The 25,654-nt window shown below is 40.4% G+C and overlaps 2 protein-coding genes across 2 annotated transcripts; one reads left to right on the top strand and one right to left on the bottom strand.

The window, feature by feature from the left end:
• Window positions 1–209: 209 nt before the first annotated feature.
• On the top strand, window positions 210–2,672 carry LOC141695211 (aquaporin PIP2-4-like). The gene is made up of 4 exons (XM_074499465.1): window positions 210–616; window positions 828–1,123; window positions 2,102–2,242; window positions 2,343–2,672. The coding sequence occupies exons 1-4, from the start codon at window positions 307–309 to the stop codon at window positions 2,454–2,456; spliced, it is 861 nt and encodes a 286-aa protein (XP_074355566.1). The 5' UTR covers window positions 210–306; the 3' UTR covers window positions 2,457–2,672.
• Window positions 2,673–15,219: 12,547 nt separating this feature from the next.
• LOC141696281 (uncharacterized) lies at window positions 15,220–15,645 on the bottom strand. The gene has a single exon (XM_074500440.1). It carries the CDS (start codon window positions 15,643–15,645, stop codon window positions 15,220–15,222), a length of 426 nt encoding a protein of 141 aa, XP_074356541.1.
• Window positions 15,646–25,654: the final 10,009 nt, after the last annotated feature.

The raw sequence follows: 25,654 nt of genomic DNA, 5'->3' as shown, positions 1-25,654 counted from the left end.
CATTAACTTGGCTGGGTAGTCAGGGAATACATTCTTTTGTATGATGATAAATAAATTTTATATTCGAATTTCACTTATCAGATATTTTATATCTATAATAAATGTACAGATATATTAAACTTATATTAAAAAGGAAATTAAAAATAAATAGGTTTAATCACCACTTCACTTTTTTCCTCCATATATACCCCATCTTTCCTCCTTTCATTTCCCACAAATTATCCATACCAACTCTGCTTCCTCCCCTCGATATTACATTTTCACTCCTCACATTTATATTGTGATCATAAAATATCACAATTTATCATGACAAAAGACGTAGAAGTGGCTGAGAAAGGTTCATTCTCCGGCAAAGACTACGTTGAGCCACCACCAGTACCACTAGTAGACCCTCATGAGCTCACTAAATGGTCATTTTACAGGGCAGTCATAGCGGAGTTCATAGCAACTCTTCTCTTCCTTTACATAACTGTCTTGACTGTTATTGGCTACAAAAGACAGACAGATTTAGATGCTGATGGTGGTGATCAGTGTGGTGGCGTTGGCATTCTCGGCATTGCCTGGGCTTTCGGTGGCATGATCTTCGTTCTTGTCTACTGCACTGCCGGTATTTCTGGTAATTATCTTCACATTTCATCTCGTAATTTTTTGACTAAAAAAATTATTGTTGCGCAAGACACAACTGATAAATTTTATTAGAAATAATTTATAAGTCCCATAAAATTAAAATTTATTTTTGTTTTATCGGGACTTATAATAATTTATCAGTTGTGTCATGAATCATGATATAAGTAAAATTTAATTGACATATTTTTGATTTGTTGCAGGGGGTCATATTAATCCAGCAGTGACATTCGGGCTATTCTTGGCTCGAAAAGTGTCGCTAATTCGAGCATTGATGTACATGGTGGCTCAGTGTTTAGGAGCCATATGCGGTGTTGGGTTAGTGAAGGCATTCCAGCAGCCGTACTACAAGAGGTACGGCGGAGGAGCCAATGAGCTAGCCGACGGCTACAGTAAAGGCACTGGATTAGCCGCTGAGATTATCGGAACTTTTGTTCTTGTCTACACTGTTTTCTCAGCCACTGATCCAAAGAGAAATGCTAGAGACTCGCACGTTCCTGTATGTACCATGTATTCCTCACTTCATTTCGATAACATATGGTTATGTTATATAACACCTAACTTATTCAAATTGCACAAAGTATTCACAGGTCATGCATAAAATTCAACTACAAATCACCGGCCTCTTTAATACAATATGTGTATCCTATATAGATAGGTCTGCTAGAAACTTGGTATATAACATAAGAATATCTTAATGCGAAGGTTTTAGATAAATTAATTATTTAACTTGATATCAGAATTTAGATTAACGGGTATTTGAAGTTCGATTCCCGTACACCCTCGATATCGACCCAAAAGTAGGCTCCCAATGATGGGCAGTCAGCTCTCTCAGGGCAGTTTGCATAAATTTGTTACATTTTCCTGGCCTATACTCCGGAGAGACACTTGCACTAATACTGACCATGCTTTGGTATGGTACTCATTTGTATTATTGCATCAATATGCTGTAGCCTGTAGGTAAATATTGTTTTCTTATGACACAGAAAAAAATGGCCAAATTTACAGCAACTTTCATGTCCTGCATCTGCATGTGCAGCATTAAGTTGGACCGGAGATTATGTGGTTGTGGTTAGATCACATAGACGAGGAGAGAGACAGGACATGATTTCACTGTTTTTTTCTACCTACAAAACACTCCATGTTTTGCTGTTTTTATATAAATATAATAAGGAAATCTTGGCCATTTATTTGCTATCCTTCATTTTTTCTATCTCATTGGAAAAAATAACATATTTGTTAGTTACTTTCATTTTCACTATACATTCTTCATCTCATTATTATAGTGGTGAAATACCTACTCTCACATGTTGCAACTTGCAAGTGAAAAAGGTTGCTAGCCATGTTGGTCTTGCTTGAAGAGATGTATTAGATAGTTAGCTACTAATATTAGTTGATAAGTAATTCCATTTTTATGTAAACTAATAATGCAATACAGAAAACACTAGTTGGCTAAAAATGTGAAAATAAAATGTAGGTTTTGGCACCTCTCCCTATTGGATTTGCTGTTTTCATGGTTCATCTTGCCACCATTCCCATCACCGGCACCGGTATCAACCCTGCCAGGAGTCTTGGAGCTGCTGTAATTTACAACCAGGACAAGGCTTGGGATGATCATGTCAGTATACCTTTTAAGAAAATACTGTCAATTTTTGATAATTTTTGTTTCCTTGGAAAATTACAATGATCCTGATTTTTTTTTTGTAATGTTATTGTAGTGGCTATTCTGGGTTGGACCCTTCATTGGCGCAGCAATAGCTGCATTTTATCACCAATTTATCCTGAGAGCAGGTGCAGTCAAAGCCCTTGGATCATTCAGGAGCAATGCTTGATTATTAATGTGAAAGTGATATTTTGTATCTTCTTGATTTGTTAAGTTAGCAAGAAAGTATTTATGGAAGACAAGTGTATCTGTATTTTTAAGGAGAATAATAATGTTGTAATGTTTGTTGTGTTTGTTTTTGTTAATGGAGTAGTTTTTGAGTGTTCCATAGTTTTTGTTCTTTAAGGTTTGTGAAATCAAGTGAGACCATGTGAAGTTTTGCTTTTGTCCTTGGCCCTTGTTTTTGAATCCTACCACTTGTTGTATTGATCATGTCTTTGAGTTATTAATGGATGAGTTGGTCTATTGTCATATTTGAGATTTTAAAGCCAAATGCAAATATGTAAGTCACCTCTCAATCTCAGAGTTAGATTCACATCATTTTGTCAGAGGAAAAATTTATAGTGACATTTAGGTTCATCTATGCAGAATCTCAACTTTTCTAGTTTAAGATCTACCTCTCCATAGTTCATATGCAGTTGCTATATTTCTGACTCAGCATGATGTGGACATATATTGGACTCTAGCCAAATACATCACAATAATGTACTTTGTGATATATGTATGGATGGACTCCCTCGAGGACAGATGATTGTTACATTATACTTCCTACGAACAATAAACAGATAATATGGATATTCTGAAAGTTTGTCCTAATTGCCGTAAGGATGAATGATATGTTGCAACAATCGTTGAGCAAGGACCCGGACCTTAATCCTTATCTGTGTGGTGTATGTGTGCAATAACTGGCGCAACTACTCCAATGAATGATGGCTATGTACACTGCACAGAGTATCATAGCTAGCTGGAATTTAATATTTTCACTTTCCAGTAGCTTGGTTAGTGAAATGAAACTTACCATTTACTAAAAGACTAAAGTATATTCATCTACTATTGCAGTATTGCTTGATTTAGAAGGAAGAAAAAGGTTTGAAAGTAAACTCCACTTGCTGTTCGTTACTCATTTTGTCTTTGAAATGATAGTGTCTGTGCCACTCTTTTCCGCCCCACTTAACATGTTAACATGAACTTTCTGCCCCACTTAACAAGTTAACATGAACTTTCTCACAAATTTCTTGTGTAGCTGATCAGCCTGATCTCATGCATTAAATATTACATGTTCTATATGGAATATGATGAGTTAAATGTAAATGAATACCGAAAAAAAGAATCAGAGAATTAAGATGACCAGATAAACATGTATACAATGACTGAAAATCTCGATGGCATGGCTTGTACAAAGCTTATTAAAATGTATGGTCTAGAGATGGACTAATCGAGTAGGCCAAATCAACACGTACGTTATATCACATAATTTTATTTTTGAAAAAGAGCAACTGACTTGCAGATTGAGTGCGTAAACAGAAGTTCTAAACATTATGGACTTGCTATGATTCTGATAGACCGTTTGTCAAACTCCCGGCTTATAAATTTGCAACACTTATTAACTAGTGTTTGTTAACACAATTTATAAGCTAAATTTACAACTTATAAATTAATAAATTGAATGTTAATAACAACTTACTTTTTTTCAATTTATTTTTTATTTTTGATTTTTTTTATCAATTTTAGTTTTAAAATATTTTTTTTAACTGTTAATCTAACTTAAAAAGTAAGAATTAAGATAATTATATTTAAAAATTATTTATTTTGGTTTATTTAAATAAAAAAATTGACTTATAAATTAAATTATCCAAATACTTGTATAACTTATAAACATTTATTAATTTATCACTTATAAGTGACTTATTCCATTTAAGTCATAAATTACTCATTTTAAAATTTTTTAAACGGGCACAAAGTGTTGTTATGATTTTATTTGAAAATAAACAAAAAGTTTTGTCCTAAAAAATAATTGCGCAAATTTTCTAGTTGTAGTAAACTTGATAGATACCAAGATCTTCTACAAGGCGCGTTGATAAGAAATAAAGAGTTCAACCAAAGAGAATGAGCATGAGATAATGGAGAAATTAAAGAATGAGTTTAAGTTTAGGCATGCATTCGCACCGAAAGAATGAATGTTGCAATGCTTATGTTATAATAGTGAGGGTTAAAACTGAAACGTTTTAGAGGCCGTTTGAAAATTTATATTTTATTTCAAATGAGGGATTTTAAATGATAGAATTTCAGTTATCATTTCAAATACTCATATTTGAATGTCCTGAATTTTCAATAAAATTCAAAATTTAAATCCAAATTTCCAAACAGCTTATTTGATCAAATCCAGAATTTCAAATGGAAAACGGGTCACGAATTTTATTATGATATTTCAAGCTAACAATGTAATGAGACTATCAATCAATAATTTGTATATATGAAGAAAGAATCTGAATCTGAATGTAAAGAAAACTAGCTTTAAGCGTAGCTGTGCTGATGATTTTAGACTGATGAAGAAATATTAGATGATAGATTTTTGTCTCATGCCAGGGCAGAATATCTTGTTATTGACCAAATTGTTCTGGAAAGAACGCAAAGTCTTGAAGTGTGTCGACTGGAAGAAATGTTGGATGATTGAAAGAGAGACAATGACAAATGTTACAAAACCATTCATTTGCAATCTTTGGCAAATTTTGGAAGTTTTACATTCTTAGTGCCAGAAACTGTTAATGAATTTAAGAAATTCGGGATAGGCATGTCGTTGAAAGCCTGGCTACTGGAATAATACAGCGGATTGTCTTTGTCTGTGAGGAAAAAATCTAGATTATGTGCCCGTTTAAGAAATCTTAAAATAAGTAACTTATGACTTAAAATGAATAAGTTAGTAATAAATGATATGTTAATAAATACTTATAAGTTATATAAGTGTTTGGATAATTTAACTTATAAGTCAGAATTGTTTTTATTTAAATGAATTAAAATAAATAATTTTTATATATAATTATCTTAATTCTTATATTTTAAGATATATTAACATTTAAAAAAATATATTCTAAAATTAAAATTGATAAAAAAACGAAAAATCAAAAATAAGTTGTGAAAAAATACATCGTTACCAACATTCAACTTATCAGCTTATAAGTTATAAATTCATAAGTTATAAATTCAACTTATAAGCTGGGTCGACAAACACTCGTCAATAAGTTGTTACGGGCTTATAAGCCAATAAATCCACTTTAACGGAATTGACAAACCGACCCTATATACAAGTAAAAATATAAGCTAACATCACGGTTACCTCAAGTTATTGAATGTCACTGGGCTGTGAAGAAAAAAGAGTCTGATATGTGAGTTTGAGGATAAGATTACAGAATGTATTTATCAGGTTATCATTGTTCAGAGTTCAGATATCAGAGTGTAAAAGAAGCCATAAAAAATAAATACTTCTGTTCATTTCCTATTGAAAGTTTAAAGAAAGTGTGAATTTACATAACTAGCAAAAAAAAAAGCGTGAATTTACATGGCGAAAAGCTGTATGAATGTGACAAAGACAGTTAAAATATAGATCAAGTTGGGTATTCCTCTGATACCTTAAGGTTTTAGATGAGTTGTATCAGAATTTAGGCGGCTGGAGGACTAATGTGCGATTCTCAACCACCCCCAACATTCTCACAATAGAGGACTAAGGTTCTATTTTCAGTCGCCCCCAACGTTCTCACAATTTAATGTGGGCATGAAAGAAAATTTATGCGCCCGCCACTTTCAATTTTGTGAGTGAAGGGCAAAAAAATGCGTAACCAAAATTCATTTAATCAAAGGAAAAGGATTTTTTCGTCACCTAACTTAACGTGTTTTTAGGAACTTATAATTTAACTATTATTTTTTTTCTTTTGCTCACTAATGTTAGGTTCATATTTGTTTTTAGTCACTAATGTTAGGTTCAAATTTGATTATTAGCATTATGTTAATTTTTTGTATCATTATTAAAATATAGTGGTAATCTGTAATATTTTAATTATTTGATATATGTCTATATCTTTATATATAGTACTCGTATGTCCTCCAAGACGTTTACCTTGGTGATGAGAGTTTGACAAGCATTGTAAGACTTCTAAAAGATGTAGTTTTATGAATTATTTTAAAAAAAAATATGAATAATAATTTAACGTTTAAATTTTTATATACAAAAAAAATCTTAAAAATAAGTTATAAAACTATGTTTGTAAGAAAAATATCTTGTGAGAGTTGTGATTTGTAATTTCATTTGGTTTTTGAAAATGTCGTTTAATAAAATATTGATATGTAATTTTTTAATGTGTTTTAGTACTTTATGATCAGTTTGCTAATTTGATTATATTGAATTTTTTATTTTTTTATTTCCCAATAATTTTAGTACGGATTGGGATGTTTCTTCCTCATAATTTTGGTTTTGAGTTTAGTGCCTCACTTAAAAAATAAAAGACGTATAAGAACTGATTTTATGCGTTTGTTTACAATGTATATACATCTGTTCTGATCAGATTTTTAAAATAATATGCGGCCTTCCTATAACATACGTATATAATCCAGACATTATACGACTCCTCCATATGCATCTAGCAAACTCAGACACATATAAACTTTCTTATAAGACACATATGACACTTTTTGTATTGGTTATCACTATATTTTAATAATGCTATAGAAAATTGACAAAATACTAATAATCAAATCCGAACCTAACGTTAGTGACTAAAAAAAATCCGAACCTAACATTAGCGAGTAAAACAAAAAAAAATTATAGTTGAGTGGTAAATTTCTAAACATACAATAAATTGGGTGACGGAAAAATTCATTTTCCCTTTAATCAATTCTAAGTTCTAACATAGTTGGTCGAGTAATGTGCTATTGCCTCTCACAGGAAGTCATGAGTCACTTGTGGATTTCGAAAAACTGGTGAAACAAAATTACAAACAAAGCATTTGAGGTACTAATGTTTCCTAATTTAGGTTTTATTATTATAGTTCCTGTTACGCCCAGATTCCTTCGGGAGTTTGAACAGGCTTGGCTGCCCTGAAGGTGGCTTCGGCTTATACCTAAAAGTGAAGAGAATGCGAGGGTTTGTACCCCGATTCACCTCCGGTGTGAGAATAAGAATCTGGTTGTAAGGGTGTGGTAATAATACAAGAAAAGCAGAGTGTATGTGAGAGTGTGTGTATTTTATCTTACTTCACAAGGGTTTTTGTACCCAATTCTGCCTTGAATGCTCATCCGTTACTCATCATTATGGAGGGAGTGAAAAGGGGGCGTTATGTCCCTTGTGCTTTCCAACGGTCTGAAGAAGAGTGGGTGGGCCTTTGTCTTGCGGGCCTGAAGGTCATTCGGCCCGGTAGCTTAATCGCATAGTGGGCCTTCGTTCGATGGGCCCTGTTGGGCCTATAACCAACATGTCCCTGTCCTTCGGCTGGGCCTTCGGGCCGGCCGATAAACACCGGTCTCGGCCCATATTGGGGTGAAGAAACCCTAGGGCGACCCCCTCGGTTCCGCCTCGATCTTCGGTCGTACACGTGGCAAGCTTGTGGGAACTTGTAGTGCATTAACGCGACAGCTGTTGGCACGTCTTTCCATGGCTCAATCTCAGCCGTTGAATCTCAACCGTTTTAATCTGGGTCGTTTATTTTAAAAACCCCCAAACATCGCCTTTATGAATTCATTTTAGGCGCCTATATAAGCCTATTTGTGCATTTCCTTTCCTTTTATCACTTCAAGTTTCTCCACACACAGCAAAGAACTGCGGCGAATTTTTCAATCACGGGCAACAACAACTCCGTCTTCCCAGATTATCCCATCTCAGTCCAAGAACACCTTCAAATCAGTGAGTCCCTTTTCTTGCTTTTCAGTTTCCTTGTACATTTACATGCAAGTTTTTGTATTTTATGGCATTTGCATGTTTGCTCAATGGCCCTTGTCTAAGTTCTGAGTTTAGGGGATTTTTCTGGGTTCTACGCGTGTGTTGTTGCGTCTTTGGGGTTTTTTGGGCATTTCTGGGTAGGAAATAGAAGTTTTTCTGGGTTCCCCATGGGTTTAAAGATGGCATGCGAGGTGTTTTTTAGCCAAGAACTCTCTTCGGGGGGTTCTTGGCCTAAGAACATCCTTCGGGAGCCGACCCGGGGGCTGATGGGCGGTTCGGAGTTTAAAGATGGCAGGCGAGGGGTTTTCTAGGGGCGAGTACGCCCTTCGGGAGACTTGCCCTTTTAAACAGCCTTCGGGAGCCGACTCCGGATCTTTTTACTGTTCGATCGGTTTTGGGACATGTACTCGGCCCTCTAATATTTTTCATTTTTCCTTTGTCTTGTCCCGAGTACATGGACTAACGTCACTCTGTTTCTGAATACAGGGAGATGGACCGAGCGAACCGCCCCCTAGAGACTTGGGACCCAAGGTCGAGCACTTTGGTGGGAACGTCTTTTATTCGTCCCGAGAGAACGGGCCGAGACCTTTTCGGATCGGCGGCGAATTACCCGGTGGTGAATAACCGGTCAGAATTGTCGAAGGAGAGGGTAGTTCAGATGTATTCTGATTTCTTTGTCCCTCGGAATTTCTTCTGGCTTTATGCCCCTAAGGAGAATGAACGAATCTACGACACGTCGGGAGTGCCGGAAGGGTACGGTGGCTGTGCCGTCGGGATCTCGGAGGCGGCCTTCAAGTGTGGTTTTAGAGTGCCGATTCTGAAGATGGTGAAGTATCTCTTCAGACAGATGGGGATCGCTCTGGGGCAGATGGATCCCAATGGATTCATCCATATCAATTGCTTCCAGAATAGGTGTCTTCATGCTGGAGTTCGTCCAACTTCGAGGCTATTCTAGTGGCATTATGACTTCCGGAAGAACCCGAAGAGCCCGGGCTTTTACACCATTGTTCGTCGGGCTGGTCGGGCAGATTGGACGGCCACCAATTCCAGTAATAACCAGACCCATACTCACTGGTGCTTTATGAGTGGTCGAAAATTGGCCCCATTATCCGTCTGGCGGGACGTGAACCCTTCGCTGCTCCTCGCTCTGAGTCTAACAGAGAGGGAAAAGGAGGACTACGCGGCCCTAGTAGACGTCAATGTTAGCAAGCTGGGTCCCGAGGAGTTTCGGGATAGAGACTGGCTCCGCAGCTTGTGGGGTGGGGGTAACAAAACTTCTTCCTTTGTTCTTTCTTTAATTAGTTTTGTTCCACCGCCTATATAATTTATCATTGTTATACATGCTCGTGCTAACTTGCCTCCTGTTTACATTTCAGTATCTTCGAGAGAGGCCCTGATTGAGAGGAAGAAGGCCAGGGCGGCCGAAAAGAGGGCCGCAGAAGAGGCGGCGAGGAAGAAGGCTGCTGATGGAGGGTCCACGCCGAATCCTTCCGAGGAGACGGAGGATAGATCTGATGCGGAGAGGGTCACGCCGCTCCGTCAGGTTCCGGCGGCCTCTGATGCGGATGATGACGAGCCGGTGGTGGTGAGGGAATGGAATCCTTCCAAGAGGACCCATAGCCGGGAGGGGGTCGTTCACTCCTATCTCCCTGGATGGGGTGTGCTGACGTCCGACCACACCGTCTATCCAGCGAGGCAGTCCACGAAGGAGGTTGCTTCGGACCTCTGGCACGGTCTCCAGCTCCCGGCCGATCTGTCGGCCTTTGCTTCGGCTTCTCCGACCGAGGCTTGCACTGAGCTTCTGTCCTTTTTGTCCCTGGTATGTTTTTAAATTTTCTTCATTTTTTATTTTGCTCATCCTTTTTTCCTTCAACACCTTTTCTAATGCTTTTGTCTTGTCTTTTTTGCAGGCTGCTCCTTGGGCCGCGGCCGTGGAGGATAAAGTTCGGGACATTGAGACTCGGATGGCCGAGGTGAAGGAGTTGGAGAGGAGGGCCACGGCGGCCGAGGAGGAACTTGTAAGGGTGAAAGCCCAGAATGAGGTCCTGGATGGCATGGCCACCGTACTGAGGGAGGACAAGTCTCGGCTGGAGACCGAATTGGAGAAGGCGAACCGGAGGATCTCCCACCAGAACGTCCAGTTGAAGAGGTCCCGCAAGGAGCTTCGGAAGAAGCAGAAGCAGCTGGACCAGACGGAAGAGCGCTGCTTTCAGTTCGGCACTGACTATGTCCTGGAGAAGGCCCATGGCCTGAACTGGGACTATAAGCAGTTGCTGGACGACAGCCTGGAGGATCCTATCGGCCGGCCGGCAGTTGAAGCCTCTCCTGTCTCCTCCGGCGAAGACGAAGAGCTCTCAGATGAAGACCCTCAGGCCTAAGCTTTCAGCACTGAGGTGCTTGATATGACGGAAGATGATCTTGTTGCGAAGTTTGCCGTTGGTATTTCTATGGTCATACCCAACTCTTGCAGTGACATTCTTCGTTCATCTTTTTGACTTGTATTTTTATTTTTTATAATTAGTACTCCTGCCTTCGAGCTTTTGTAATTTAACTAGCCTTCGGGCTTTTATATTTTAATGCATCTTTCATCTTTCATCAACATTGTCTCTTTTATTTAACGATTCTAGTAATTGTATCTTCGGCTCCATTCGCCTTAACAATTTTAATAAAATGAATCGCCTCTTCGACATTATTGATTTGCCTTAACGATTAAAAATGAATCGCATCTTCGGCTTCGCCTTAACGATTTTAATAAAATAAATTATATCTTTGGCTTTATTTGCCTTAACAATTTTAATGAATCGCATCATCGGCACATTCATTCGCCTTAACGATCTTGATAAAATGAATTGTATCTTCGACTTTATTTGCCTTAACAATTTTAATGAAATGAATCGCATCTTCGGCTTTTGCCTTAGCAATTTTGATAATTTTAATAAAATGAATCGTATCTTCGGCTTATTCATTTGCCTTAACGATCTTAATAAAATGAATTGTTGCCTTACTACCCCCTATGGCCCTAAGGGTTAAAGGCCGAAGGTGACTTCAGGCTGTTAATTCTTCTACTGCACTTGGGAGAAGGAACAGGGATGCTGATCGTTCAGTGATTGCCCCTAGATCAGCATGTCATTGTTCGTTCGGTCAATAAGAGGTCTTCTTCGGAATTGCCCCTAGACCGGGTTTTTGTCCTTTTATGTTTAGAACACGTGATTTAGGCCGAAGGACCATGTTCTTCTTTTAGATTGCCCCTGGACAGGGTTTCCTTCGGACTTTTTTAATAGCACATGAACAAGGGAAAGATGAAGGATAGGGCGTTATTCTAGGATTGCCCCTTAAGGCCCTTAATTCGTGTTTACCATGTGTAAATTAAATCATAATAGTGTAGTGAAGGATGTTTGATTTTTGGGTGATTGCCCCTTATGTTACATGCTTCATTAACAAATTAGACAAGGGCGGCGGACGTAGGGTTTATCGTCTTCGGGATCGCCCTCAGATAATACGCGTGCAGCCGCGGAGTTGGTAAATAAAGAAACGTGACAGGAAAATGCATCTTTATTTATAATCGAACTGCTTACATCATATAAAAATTCAAGTACAAACTTTAAAGAAGTTCCTTACTGATAAAATTTTCGAAGGCGACTGGCGTGCCAAGTGTTTTTGATTGCTTCGCCCGATAATATTTCAAGCTTGTACGTTCCAGGACGAACGACCTCGATCACCTTATAGGGCCCCTCCCAGTTAGGCTAAAGCTTTCCTTGTTTGGCCGGTATAGATGCGGCTAGCTCCCTTAGGACTGGGTCTCCGACTCCGAAAGACCTCTTCTTGACGTTGGAGTCATAGTGTTGTGCCGCTTGTAGCAAGTACCTCATGTTCCTTTGGTGGACGACTTCTCTTTCTTCCTCCAATAAGTCTACATTCGCCCTCAGCCCGAAGCTATGAGTTCATACATTGTAGGTCTCAGTTCGATATGATTCCAAGCCTACTTCGACTGGAACTAGGGCTTCAGTTCCATATGCCATTTTGAAGGGAGTTTCTCATGTTGATGTCCTAGGGGTCGTTCGGTAAGCCCATAAGATCCAAGGGAGTTCTTCCGCCCATCTTCCTTTAGCTTCTCTCAGCCTCTTCTTTACTCCTTGAAAGATTACTTTGTTCGCCGCTTCTACGACCCCCTTCCCTAGCGGGTGGGCGACTGAGCTAAAATTCTGTTCAATTCCGAAGTGGTGCAGGAACTTACGAAATTTGTTCCCAATAAAATGGGTCCCATTGTCAGAGATGCAGATCTTCGGGATCCCGAACCGGAGAATAATCTGTTCCAAGAAGAACTTCTTTGTTGCTTCTTCGGTAATGGCGGAGAGAGGTCGTGCTTCAACCCACTTGGCCATATAATCGATGGCAATTATGCAGTATTTGGCTTGCCTCGTGCTCTTCGGGAGAATGCCCACAATATCCACAGCCCACACGGTGAACGAAATGGGACTTAGCACCGACGTCATCTCTTCTGGGGGCTGTTTCGGGATAGTGGCGAACAGCTGGCACTATACACACCTTTTGGCATAGTTGCTGGCGTCGACCTTCAGAGTGGGCCAGAAGAATCCCTGTCGGAGAATTTTAAAGGCGAGTGACCGACCAGCCAGGTGCTCGCCGCAAATTTTTTCGTGCACCGCCTCCAGAGCCTGTCGTTGTTCTTCGGTGTTCAAACATCGCAGAAGGGGCTGACTGACTGATCGGCGATACATCCACCCATTAATGATTGTGTAGCTCGATGCTTTGTATTTAATTTTTAGGGCTTCCCTTCGGTCTGGAGGTAGAATTCCTTTCTCCAGAAAGTTCCTGAGGGGGGTCATCCAATCGCTCCCCTGGTGGATTTCAAGACATTCTTTCTTCTCGAGATCGAGGGCATCTTGGCTTCGGTGAGGTAAATAGAATCAGTTAATTTCTGTGTCTCGGCCGAAGCTAGCCTGGAAAGGGCCTCTACCCTAGCATTATTTTCTCTGCCAATTTGACTTAGTTTAAAGGTTTCAAATGATAAAGAAGCATTTTTTAACTTTGCAGCATAGGCTTTCGTTCGGGGATCTCTTTGCTCATATTCCCCGGTGAAGTGTTTTACAACCAGCATGGAATCGCTAAAGGCCCTTAGGTGCTTCGCCTCAAGGCTTCGGGCCAGCTCGATCCTCGTATCCGGCTTCATTATTTGTCAAAGGAGAGTCGAATCTTATGGCTTGGCATATCTCGAATCCTTCGGGGCTGGAGAGGATTAAGCCGGCCCCACACTTTTTTCTGGCTACCAACCCATCTGCAAAAAGTTTCCACTTCCCAGGGATCCGGATTAGTTGTTCGTCGGGTGAAAGATCCTTCGGACCCGAGAATGTGCATTCAACCATGAAGTCGGCCAAAGCCTGAGCTTTAATTACCGTTCGGGGAACGTACTCGAGATCAAATTCCCCGAGTTCGATGGACTATGCAACGACTCTTCCAGAGGCTTCGGGCCTTGTTAAAATCTTTTTCAGAGGTTGGCTGGTAATAACTTGGATCGTCCGGCCTTGGAAATAATGTCACAATTTTTGGGAGGCCATAACCAACCCATATGCGAATTTTTCGGCATTGGGGTACCTTGTCTCTGCATCCTTGAGGACATGAGACACGTAGAACATGGGATGCTGATTGCCTTCATGGTTTTTCACAAGTACTGCCCCCAGAGTTCTGTCAGAAATGGCTAGATAAAGCTGAAGGGTCTCCTTCGGATCGGGCCTCATCAAGAGTGGTGCCTTTGTAAGATATTCTTTTACTTCTTCGAATGCCCTTTGACATTCAGGCCCCCATTCAAAATTCTTTGACCATTTGAGCACGGCGAAGAAAGGGAGTGCCTTCTCGGCTGACTGGGAAATGAAACTCCGAAGGGCGGCGAGCCGGCCTGTCAATTTCTGGATGTCTCTGATGCATTTGGGAGGTTCCATATTAATAACTGCCTCGGTCTTCTCTGGGTTCGCCTCTATTTCCCGGGCACTGACCATGTAACCAAGAAACTTGCCACTAGAGACTCCGAAGGTACATTTGTTCGGATTGATTCTCATGTTGTTCTTTCGGAGCGTTTCGAAGCATTCTTTTAAGTCTTCGGCATGATCTTGGAACAGTGATTTTACAATCATGTCATACACATATGCTTCCATGCTCCTTCCGATCTGCTCTTTAAAGAATTTGTTTACCATTCGCTGGAATGTGGCTCCAACGTTCTTTAATCCGAAGGGCATTTTGATATAAGCATAAGTCCCCTTCGGAGTTATGAACGATGTCTTGGGCACATCCTCGTCATTCATAGAAATTTGATGATAGCCAGAAAAAGCGTCAAAAAAACTAAGTACCTCACATCCTGTCGTGGCGTCTATCAGTTGGTCGATACTGGGCAAGGGATAGTGATCCTTCAGGAATGCTTTATTGAGATCCGTATAATCCACGCACATCCTCCACTTCCCATTCGACTTCTTAACGACCACCATGTTGGCCAGCCAGTCGGGATATTCGATTTCCTCGATAAATTTGGCTTCCAACAATTTTTCTACTTCGGCCTCTATGACCTTTGGTCGTTCGGCTGCAAATGTCCTCTTCTTCTGCTTCACAAGCTTGGCCTCGGGCTGCACATTCAAGCAGTGCTTTGCCGTCTTGGGACCCAATCCAGGAATGTCTTCCGGCCCCTAGGCGAACACGTCATGGTATTGCCGAATGATAACTATTACCTTCGTCTTCAGATCCGACCCCATGTTTTTTCCAATCCGAACCATTTTTTCCGAATGGCCCGCGTACAATTCCACTTCTTCGGTTTCGGCAATCGGGCTCGAGAGATCGGCCCCAAATTTCTCCAACTCAGTGTTCAATGTTTCTCGGCTTCCGCTGGGCTCGGACTCAACCCACTTCCTCTTTCCGGTTCCATCCGGTCCTTCATATTCCTGATCCTTCATAAGGTCTTCCAGCATTATGATTCGGGCGGTTTTCTGATCGCCTCTCATTTCTCCTACCCCTTTCTCGGGGGGGGGGGGAACTTGAGTTTAAGGTGGGGTATAGACTCCACTGCTTCACAGGTTGATGAGAAGGGCCTGCCAAATATTGCATTGTACGGGCTTTCGATCCGAACTACATAAAACTTCACCGACTTTTCGACGGTATACGGCAACTTGCCTAGGAGGACCGGTAGAGTAATTGTTCCCTCGAACGGAATGGGATGCCCTCCAATGGTATAAAGGGGAGCCTTGTTGCAGGGCTCTAGTTTCTCTCCAGCCAAGTTCATCTTGCAGTAGGTTTTGTGGAACAGTATGTTGGTCGAGCTGCCTGTATCCACCATTACTTTGCATATCTTATTTTTCCCGATGATATGATTGATGGTTAGAGGGTCCTCGTGCGGGCGAATGACATCCTCGTAGTCTTCAGTGCTGAAGGTCATGGGCATATGGGGCTTTGCTTATCCGAACTGATACAGATTGTACACTTTTCGGGCATACTTCTTCTTTGTTGTCTTACTATCCTTATCCAGGATGCTTCCCCCAGATATAGTTTTTACTTCGCCCCTTATCCTGTCCCTTCGCTCTGGCTCATCGGCCTCTACCTCCTCCTCTTGGTTCTCCTTCGGCCCCAACCTATCTCTCAGATCTCGAACGAACTGATTAAGTTCGCCGTCTTTGATCATGCGCTCAATGAGCTTTTGAGGTGATAACACTCATCGGTGTTATGCCCCTTGTCCCTGTGATAGTCGCAGTATTTATCAGGATTCTTCTTGTGGTTTGGGACCTTCATTTTGGCGGGGTGGACAATCCTGGTTTGCCCTTGATCTCATGGAGAATCTTGGAGATCGGCGCATTCAAAGGGGTGAACACGGTCGAATCTCTATCTCGTCGCCGTTCGGCCCCGCGATCCATTTCTTTCCTTCCTTCTTTCCTCCTATCCCTTTGGTCAGAGCCTGATCTTGAGCCCTCATATTTGTCGGCTCTCTTTGATCGGTCGTCTCTTCTTGAATCTTTATACCCCCCAATACTTTCCATCTTTCGGCGAATGTTCTCGCCTCTTACATATATATCATTAAGGGATTTCGGGGGAAAATCGTAAAGAGACGAGTGAAGCTTTTTACCTTCATAGGGGTCCAGCCCAGTCGTTAGGAAGCCCATTGCTTTGATTTTGTCCAGGTTAGTGACCATCCCAGCTTCTTCCTCGAACCGAGCGAGATAATACCCCAGCTCTTCATTCGCCCTTTGTCTGCAGTGGACCAGGGCTTCAGTATCCTTCGCCTTTCGGTATAGGTGCGGGTAGTACTTCAAAAACTTCCTCTTCAACTACTCGTAGGACCCAATGGATTGGGGCTTGAGGGACTTGTACCACATCGAAGCCGACCCCTTGAGATAAGTTTTGAACATTTTGCACAACATAATATCATTGTGACCCATCCCAACCATCAGGAGTTCATATTTTTCACAAAGGTCCTCGGGGTCTCCTTTTTCATTGAACTCGCTTAGGGAATTGCCTCTCTTCGCCCGGGGGGGTCGATACTGCTCAATTTCTTGTGTCACGACCGGTTCTCGATCTGGCCTTCTATCACCGAACATGGCCTTCTCTAGGCGATTGAGCCTGAGGCTGGATCCATCGGGCTCCTCATCCGAATCAGACGAAAAGGGTTGCCTGGTCCTTTTCCTTCGGGGATGTGAATCAGAGTCTGACTCATCTTCTTCGTCATGCACCCGACGTTCTCTTCTATCCTTATTCGTTCTGCCATACTTGTCGGCCCGCATTGCTTCGCACAAGGCTTGTTCTTGCAGTTCAATCTCCTCCCTTTGGAGCTGCAGGGCCTTTAGCCGGAGCGCATCAGCCTCTCTTTTCTTCGTTCGCGCTTCCGCTTCTTTGTCAACTTGATCAGTTTTGGCCTTGACCTTCTCTGCGGCCTTTTCTACCCGGATCTTTAGGAGCAAGGCCTCTTCTTCAGGAGTCAATGTGATGACCCCGTCCTCATCCACTAGGGAGGACGGTTGTCCTTTGTCGGTAAAACCAGACGGTGGTGAATGTTCGTGAATTGTTTCTGTCATGATCTCGTTCTCAGCTTCTAACTCTCGTATTCCCACAGACGGCGCCAAATGTTACGCCCAGATTCCTTCGGGAGTTTGAACAGGCTTCGGCTGCCCTGAAGGTGGCTTCGGCTTATACCTGAAAGTGAAGAGAATGCGAGGATTTGTACCCCCGATTCACCTCCGGTGTGAGAATAAGAATCTGGTTGTAAGGGTGTGGTAATAATACAAGAAAAGCAGAGTGTATGTGAGAGTGTGTATGTTTTGTCTTACTTTATAAGGGTTTTTATACCCAATTCTGCCTTGAATGCTCATCCGTTACTCATCATTATGGAGGGAGTGAAAAGGGGGCGTTATGCCCCTTGTGCTTTCCAACGGTCTGAAGAAGAGTGGGCCTTGTCCTGGGACTTCCGTGGGCCTTTTTCTTGCGGGCCTGAAGGTCATTCGGCCCGGTAGCTTAGTCGCATAGTGGGCCTTCGTTCGATGGGCCCTGTTGGGCCTATAACCAACAGTTCCAGAACCAGAACCAAATTTTGAACTCACAGCCATCTTCTTATGCTAGAAAAATAGAGCGAAACATTAGGTTCTATCATTCATGGTGCAATATCAACAACGAAAAACATTTGCTTTACAAAGAGATGTTATAGTCTTCAATCAGCTGAAAATTTGGTTCTTAAATTAAACTCGCAACTATGGTACTTTGTTGCCGTTTGCACAAAAAAAAATAGGTGCTTGTTGCCTAGTGTGAATATTAGTACTTCAAAATCAACTTACTCCAGTTTAAATTTTGGTTAATTTGCTAGAGAATCAAGTTAATTACGTCTAGGCCAATTACATAAGATATATTGGATACTAAATCACCAATGTTCATCAATTCAGTCTTGCTACTCTGAGCAAGGAAACGTCAAACTGTATGTTGTTTATTAAATCAATTGTTTTCACTTATGGAAATGTTACTGTCATGGTGATTTGCGGTTGTGATCTTGCGTTGGTTCCTGGTATTTTTTAAGCTGATTCATGAAAAACATATTTTATATCTCCTCATGCAACTGACTTCTGATATATATCAGCCTTGTGTTTTTCAGTTTCATGATTTCGACAGAACTTTTTAAGTTTGGACTTCATTCCTGTCTAATTGGGTTATTAGTGCTACAAGGTTTTTTAAAAACTGCAATTTTGCCTTTTTAATTTGGGCTGAGCAAAACCGAACCGAAATCGAAAAACAGAACCGAACCGTGCTAATTCGGTTCGGTTCGGTTCTTTTACAAAATATTTCGGTCTGGACCGAATAGACCAAATCATAAATACTATAATTTCATATTTTATACATTTTACATATATCTTAAAAATTATAATCATAATTTTTAATTTTTATTTGTATTTATACACTATTAGAACTCTACATATCATATTATTTTAATTATATTTTAAATTTTATAATTTGTAATTTAATTTTTTATGTAATTTTCTTTTAAAAAAATTCGGTCCGTTCGGTCCAAAACCGGACCGAACCGAATTATTTCGGTTCGGTCCGGTTCGTAATATATTGGTCCTTAAAAAATTGAATATTCGATTTTTCGGTCCGATTTTGGACCGAACGGACTGAATGCTCAGCCCAACTCTTAATAAATTTCAAAAGTCACCACCGGATTTTAAATATCGATAGAATAAATATTACAAGCAGATCATTTAAAGTACTCAAATCTTTCCCACTTGTTCCATTTTTTTTAAAATTAGAGGGAAGTTCAAGTTCTGAATTCAAGTCTAGATTACTCAAAGTCTCTTAGGCCAGAAAAACTAAAGGAAATATTTAGTCCTATTTGTTGGAATAAATATTTAATCTAAATATGAGTATCTGTTTTATTATTTATGCATGTAATGTTGGACTAAATCAGCTGTGTATGTATGTGGTTATATGCAGTTAGAATAAGTCTTAGAGGTTGAGTTTATTTAGGGAAGTAGTGGAGATAAGCCAGGTATGTAGTTCCTGGTTTATAGGGTAGTCTTTCACGTTTAAAACAACAGCATTTAGTTTGTTTCTGCAACACTCTTCAATTCCATCTATTCAGAAATAACACTAAAGTAAGTTTAGTCATTGTTGTTAGTTAATATTACTTTATCTGTATCCATCATCTGGTATCAGAGCTTACATAGTCATCCACGTAACCTGTTACTCTATGGAAGCTGGCAAGGGAAAAGAGAGTTTTGGTCTAAGCTATCTGATGCTTACCAAGACAAACTATACGGCATGGTCACTCAAAATGAAAGTATTCATGCAAGCCCATGGTGTGTGGGATGCCATAGAGCCTAAAGATCCTAAGGCAGCTCTCGAGGATAAGATAGATAAACGAGCAATGGCCATAATATAGCAGGGAATCGCTGAAGACTTACTGTTATCCATTGCAGGCAAGAAAAGTGCAAAGCAGGCGTGGGAGACGATCAAGACGGTACACTTAGGTGCAGATAAAGTAAAGAAAGCGAAGGTCCAGACTCTAAAATCCAAGTTTGAGGCTCTCACTATGAAGGATACTGAACAACTAGACGATTTCTGTATGAGGCTGAACGGTTTGGTGACCAAAATTTGTGCCTTAGGAGAGACGATTGAAGAAGCGTACGTGGTCAAAAAGATTTTGCGAGCTATACCCACGAAGTTTTTGCAGATAGCCTCAGCCATCGAGCAATTTGGTAATCTGGAACAGATGTCCGTCGAGGAAACCGTGGGTTGTCTCAAGGCCCACGAAGAACGAGTACGTGGGAAAACTGAGAACAGTGAACAGCAGCTCCTTCTAACCGAAGAGGAATGGATAAAGAATGAGAACAAAGATGGCCAGCTACTACTCACGAGAGATGAGTGGTTGAAACGAGCAAATAGGGGGAGCTCACGGGGAAGAGATGAAACCAGGGGCAAAGATTTTTCCAGGGGTAGCCAGGACAGAGCCAAAATTCGTTATTTCAATTGTAGTGCTTACGGTCACTATGCTGTAGAGTGCCGTAAGCCCAGGCGAGCGAGGGATTAATCACATGAGGTGAACTTGACCCAGATAAACGATGATAAACCTACCCTTTTGTTGGCAGAATGTGAGCTGATTAAGGATGAAATGATCTTTTTGAATGATGAAGGAATGCACCCAATGTTGAATGAAACAGGTCATGAAAGGCAAAAGGATACAAGTGAGTGGTATCTTGATAATGGAGCCAGTAACCACATGACACGTTACCGTTCCAAGTTCACTAATTTGGACGAAAAAGTGCAAGGTGAAGTCAAATTCGGGGATGGCTTTACAGTCAAAATACATGGCAGGGGATCAATCAATTTAACAACTCAGGATGACAAAGAATGTACTCTCAGGGAGGTATATTTCATTCCAAGTTTATGCAATAATATTATCTCATTGGGTCAATTGTCTGAGAATGGTAGCAAAATACTGATTAAGGGAGATTTCTTATGGGTGTATAATGAAGAAAATGTCTTGATAATGCAAGTGAAGCGAGCAAATAATAGATTATATAAGGTGGTGATGAATGATACTGATGGTATGTGCCTGTTAACAAAAGCTGATGAAATGACTTGGCTGTGGCATTCACGGCTCGGTCATGTGAATTTTAATTCCATGTATTTGATGTCTAAGAATAACATGGGATTTGGGCTACCAACCTTCTCAAACCAGAAGGGCATATGTCAAGGCTGCTTAGTGTCCAAATAGGCTAGACGTCCGTTTCCTGCACAGTCAAATTTCTATGCCAAAGAACGTCTTGAACTCATCCATGGAGACATATGTGGTCCAATATCACCACAAACTTGAGTTGGTAATAGATTTTTTTTGTTATTTGTTAACGATTTTAGTCGTGCTATGTGGGTTTATATGCTCAGGACAAAGGACGAGGCACTTGCACACTTCAAGACGTTCAAGGCACAAGTTAAAAAGGAATCGAACCAGGTCATCAAAGTACTTCGCACAGACAGAGGAGGAGAGTTTTGCTCCCATGATTTCATAAAATTCTGTGAAGAAAAGGGCATTACTCATCACTTTACAGCCCCTTACACTCCACAACATAACGGAGTTGTGGAGCGACGCAACAGGACTGTGGTTGTCATGGGAAGGAGCCTTTTGAAAGAAAGAAACATGCCTTCAAATATGTGGGGAGAGGCTATAAGACATGTTGTTTATTTGCTAAATCGACCTCCAACTAGAGCAGTTGAGGGAGCTACACCTTATGAAATATGGTCGAAAAAGAAACCAAAATTTGAGCATCTCAGGATCTTTGGTTGCATTGCATATATAAAGGTTCCTAATGTGCATACAACAAAGTTGGATAGCAGAAGTATACGTGTTATTCATCTCGGTCGGGAAGCAGGAACAAAGGCCTACCGTTTGTTCAATCCTGACACAGGTTGTTTGCACGTCAGCCGTGATGTTGTCTTTGACGAAGCAAATGGATGGAACTGGAATGATGAAAACGAAGAAAACGAAAATATTGTATCACCCTCGTCTTTTGTTGTAGCAGGGGTTTTCAGTGAAGCAACTCAGGATGAGGTACTATCCAGTATCGAAGATACTAACGAAGACGGTAATAACAGTGATGATGGTGGTTTCCACGGTGAAAGTGCAGGCTCAGGAGATAATTACCTTTCACCCACACAGTCAACTCAGAATGTGTCACAGTCCTCTACACAATCACCTCAGACGGCGTCATCACAAAGTTCGCTAGTTCGTGGTGATAGTAGTGCAAGTCGATGACACACAGGTGATAATATTGACAACACTTATGATGGCAGTGTGTCACCTCGTCATTTTCGATCTCTTCGTGATATATACGATGAAACAGATGAGGTGTAGTTAGATGAATACATGGCTGATGAGTTGTTATTTGCTGGAATTGATGAGCCAGTGTATTACGCAGAGGCAGTAAAGGAGAATTGTCGGAGACAGGCCATGGACTGCGAAATCAGTTCCATAGAAAAGAATAGGACCTGGGAATTGACAGACTTACCTCCAGGTCACAAGGCGATTGCTCTTAAATGGGTATACAAAGTCAAGAGGGATACTGAAGGGAAGATACTAAGGCACAAGGCGAGGTTAGTCGCGAAAGGGTATGTGCAAAAGTATGGCATAGATTTCGAAGAGGTTTTTGCCCCGATGACAAGGATGGAAACAGTGCGTCTTATACTAGCTCTGGCAGCTCAAAACTCGAGGGAAGTCCGTCATTTGGACGTCAAATCGGCTTTCCTGAATGGCAAACTCTATGAAGAGGTGTACGTACAGCAACCTGAAGGCTACGAAAAGACAGGACAAGAGCGAAAAGTCTACAGATTATTCAAAGCATTGTACGCACTCAGACAAGCTCCCCGAGCTTGGTATGTCCAGCTGAATAAAAGTCTTGAGAAGCTGGGATTTATTAAGTGTCCCCTGGAGCATGTTGTGTACACAAGAAGGGAGGGAAATGAGACACTAATTGTAGGCGTATACGTGGATGATTTGATCATTACATGTACGGATGTTAACAGTATTGATGGTTTTAAGTCGCAGATGAGCAAAGAGTTTGATATGTCAGACCTGGGAAAGCTGTACTATTACCTTGCCATTGAGGTGAAACAAGGAGAGGAGCATATTGAGTTAAAGCAGGTTGCTTATGCAAAGAAGGTACTAGAAAAAGTTGGTCTGTCAGATTGTAATCCAACTAGGTTTCCAATGGAACCAAAGATCCAGTTACACAAGGATGAAAACGGAAAGGTGGTCGACTCCACAGACTATAAGAGCATGGGGGGGGGTCTGAGGTATTTAGTGCATACGCGTCCTGATATTGCATATGCAGTAGGACTGGTAAGCAGATTCATGGAAAGGCCAACAGTGTTGCATCAAAATGCAGTGAAACGAATAATGAGGTACGTAAAGGGGACACTGAACTACGGGTTAGTATACACTAGAGGTCGTGGTGATTATATGTTGTCTGATTTTTCATAAAGTGACCTTGCAGGTGATGTTGTGGATAGGAAATCTACAGGTGGTATGGCTTTTTATCTCGATGAATCGTTAATCACATGGGTATCTCAAAAACAACGATGTGTAGCATTATCATCCTGCGAAGCTGAGTTTATGGCAGCTACGGCTGCAGTGTGTCAAAGAATATGGTTGCACAGTCTGTTAAGTCAGATTATGAATGTTAGAGCTGGGCCAGTAGTGCTTTATATTGACAATAAATCTGCTATTGATCTTGCTAAAAACCCAGTGTTTCATGGACGCAGCAAACACATAGATGTTCGTTATCACTTCATCCGAGAATGCGTAGAGAAGGGTCCTATAGTCAGCAAACATGTTAGCACTGAGTTGCAGAGAGCAGACATCCTCACGAAGCCCATGTCGATTGTTAAGTTCGAAAGAATGTGTAAATTGCTGGGAGTCAAGGACCTTAATCATTTTTAGATTAAGGAGGAGTTTGTTAGAATAAATATTTAATCTAAATATAATTATCTGTTTTATTATTTATGCATGTAATGTTGGACGTTATATGTAGTTGGAATAAGTCTTAGAGGTTGAGTTTATTTAGGGAAGTAGTGGAGATAAGCCAAGTATGTAGTACCTGGTTTATAGGTAGTCTTTCACGTTTAAAACAACAGCATGTAGTTTGTTTCTGCAACACTCTTCAATTCCATCTATTCAGAAATAACACTGAAGTAAGTTTAGTCATTGTTGTTGTTAGTTAATATTACTTTATCTGTATCCATCACTATTACTCAAGCTGCAAAATTAGTCGGGAAGAGAAGATGTTATAATCTTCTGTTGTAAATAGATGAAAATGAGGTCCTTGTTTGAACTCGCAATTATGAGTAATTGTTGCTATTTGCAGCCATTAACAGAAGAAAAGGATGTTTGTCGCGTTATTTGAATATTAACACTTTCAAAAAGGTTGATTTTCCAGGGAATCATGTTGATGTACTTACAGGCCTACAAATATGATATAATTGGTACATCAATTGTTTTCTGTTACAGAATTTCGTAAGTTATGTATGATTTAGAGCAAGTACCTGGTATCTTAAAGCCAATTGAAAAGAGAACACATTGGTGTAGCTGCTCATGCAACCACTTCTGATATATCAAAATGTGTAGTCTGGATTCATGCTTTTCCAGCAAAACTGGCTAAACTTTGTACTATGTATATGTAATTTCTGGGATACTCTGAAACTTTTCTGCATTTTATAGAAGAGTTCTTGTGAAAATGTCAAACATAAACAGCTAACAAATAAAAGGTTGAGCCTTAATCACCAAGTTAAAAACTTACTTAAGGTTATCAATCTATAGTGATCTCCTCAAAGTTTCAATTGTTTCCTTCACATTATTGTTTGTACCGAAACTGAACCTATATATAATTCACTTATAAGTTAAAACTTTCTATATCAAGAATATAGTTATATTTGCTAATTAACCTCCAATACCCTTAAAAATGTCTAGAGTTTGCTACTTTAGTCTTTTAATCACGCTCATCTTTCAAGACTTCACAATTTTATGTGCTACTTCGCCTGTGTCCTCTCCAACATATGCACCTGCATATACTCCCGGATATGCGCCTGCATTTACTCCAGCATATGTGCCTGCATATACTCCAAAACTAGCTCCCGCACTCACTCCCTTGCCCCAGCCTACGACATCTTCACCAAGCCCGTCTCACCATAACAACGTAGACTCACCACCAACACCTCCCTCATCGCCATCAGTGTCACCACCGCCTCAACTAGCAAAGTCTAAAGGCAGTTCAAAAGGAATGAGTGGTGGACAAAAGGCTGGTCTTGCATTTGGAATCATTGCTGGTGCTGCTCTAGTAGGGTTTGGAGGTATGGTGTATGCAAAACGTCGTAAAAACATTCGACGATCACGATTCATCGATTCAGTGCAACTTGCTACTCCATTTAGGAGAGTATCACCATGAGGAATATGATTTCTTTTTTACTTCCATTTATGTTCATTCATTTTGGTGGATACCACTAACTTGCTGTGAAAATAAAGTTAATTAAAATTATGTTTCTATATATTTGTAGCAAGCATTGTATACAGGCATTGTTGGATATATCAAATTAACAATATTTCAACTAGAATCTGCAGAGGACATACTAGTTTTAGGAACCTATGATATTTCGAGTTTTTGGGACCTAAGATGTATTATATTACAACCCAAAAAAATAGAAACCGTGAATCAACATCCTAGTGAACTTTCTACTGATTATATGGAGAAAATTATTGATTCACAGTGCAAAGAACTGAATGAATGTGGCACAATTGATTATTTGACTGGAATAAGACCACTTTCAGTTTGGTGAGCAAAATATTAAGAGGTTATATGCATGGAAAGACAGGTTTTTAAGGAAACCAGAATTCATCCAATTATTTCTACTTTGCTTGTTAAATCTTG

Source organism: Apium graveolens, chromosome 11, assembly GCF_009905375.1.
Source record: "Apium graveolens cultivar Ventura chromosome 11, ASM990537v1, whole genome shotgun sequence".
Lineage (NCBI taxonomy): Eukaryota > Viridiplantae > Streptophyta > Magnoliopsida > Apiales > Apiaceae > Apium > Apium graveolens.
The sequence above is the reverse complement of the archived record's forward strand: the minus strand, read 5'-3'. Positions and strand labels throughout refer to the sequence as shown.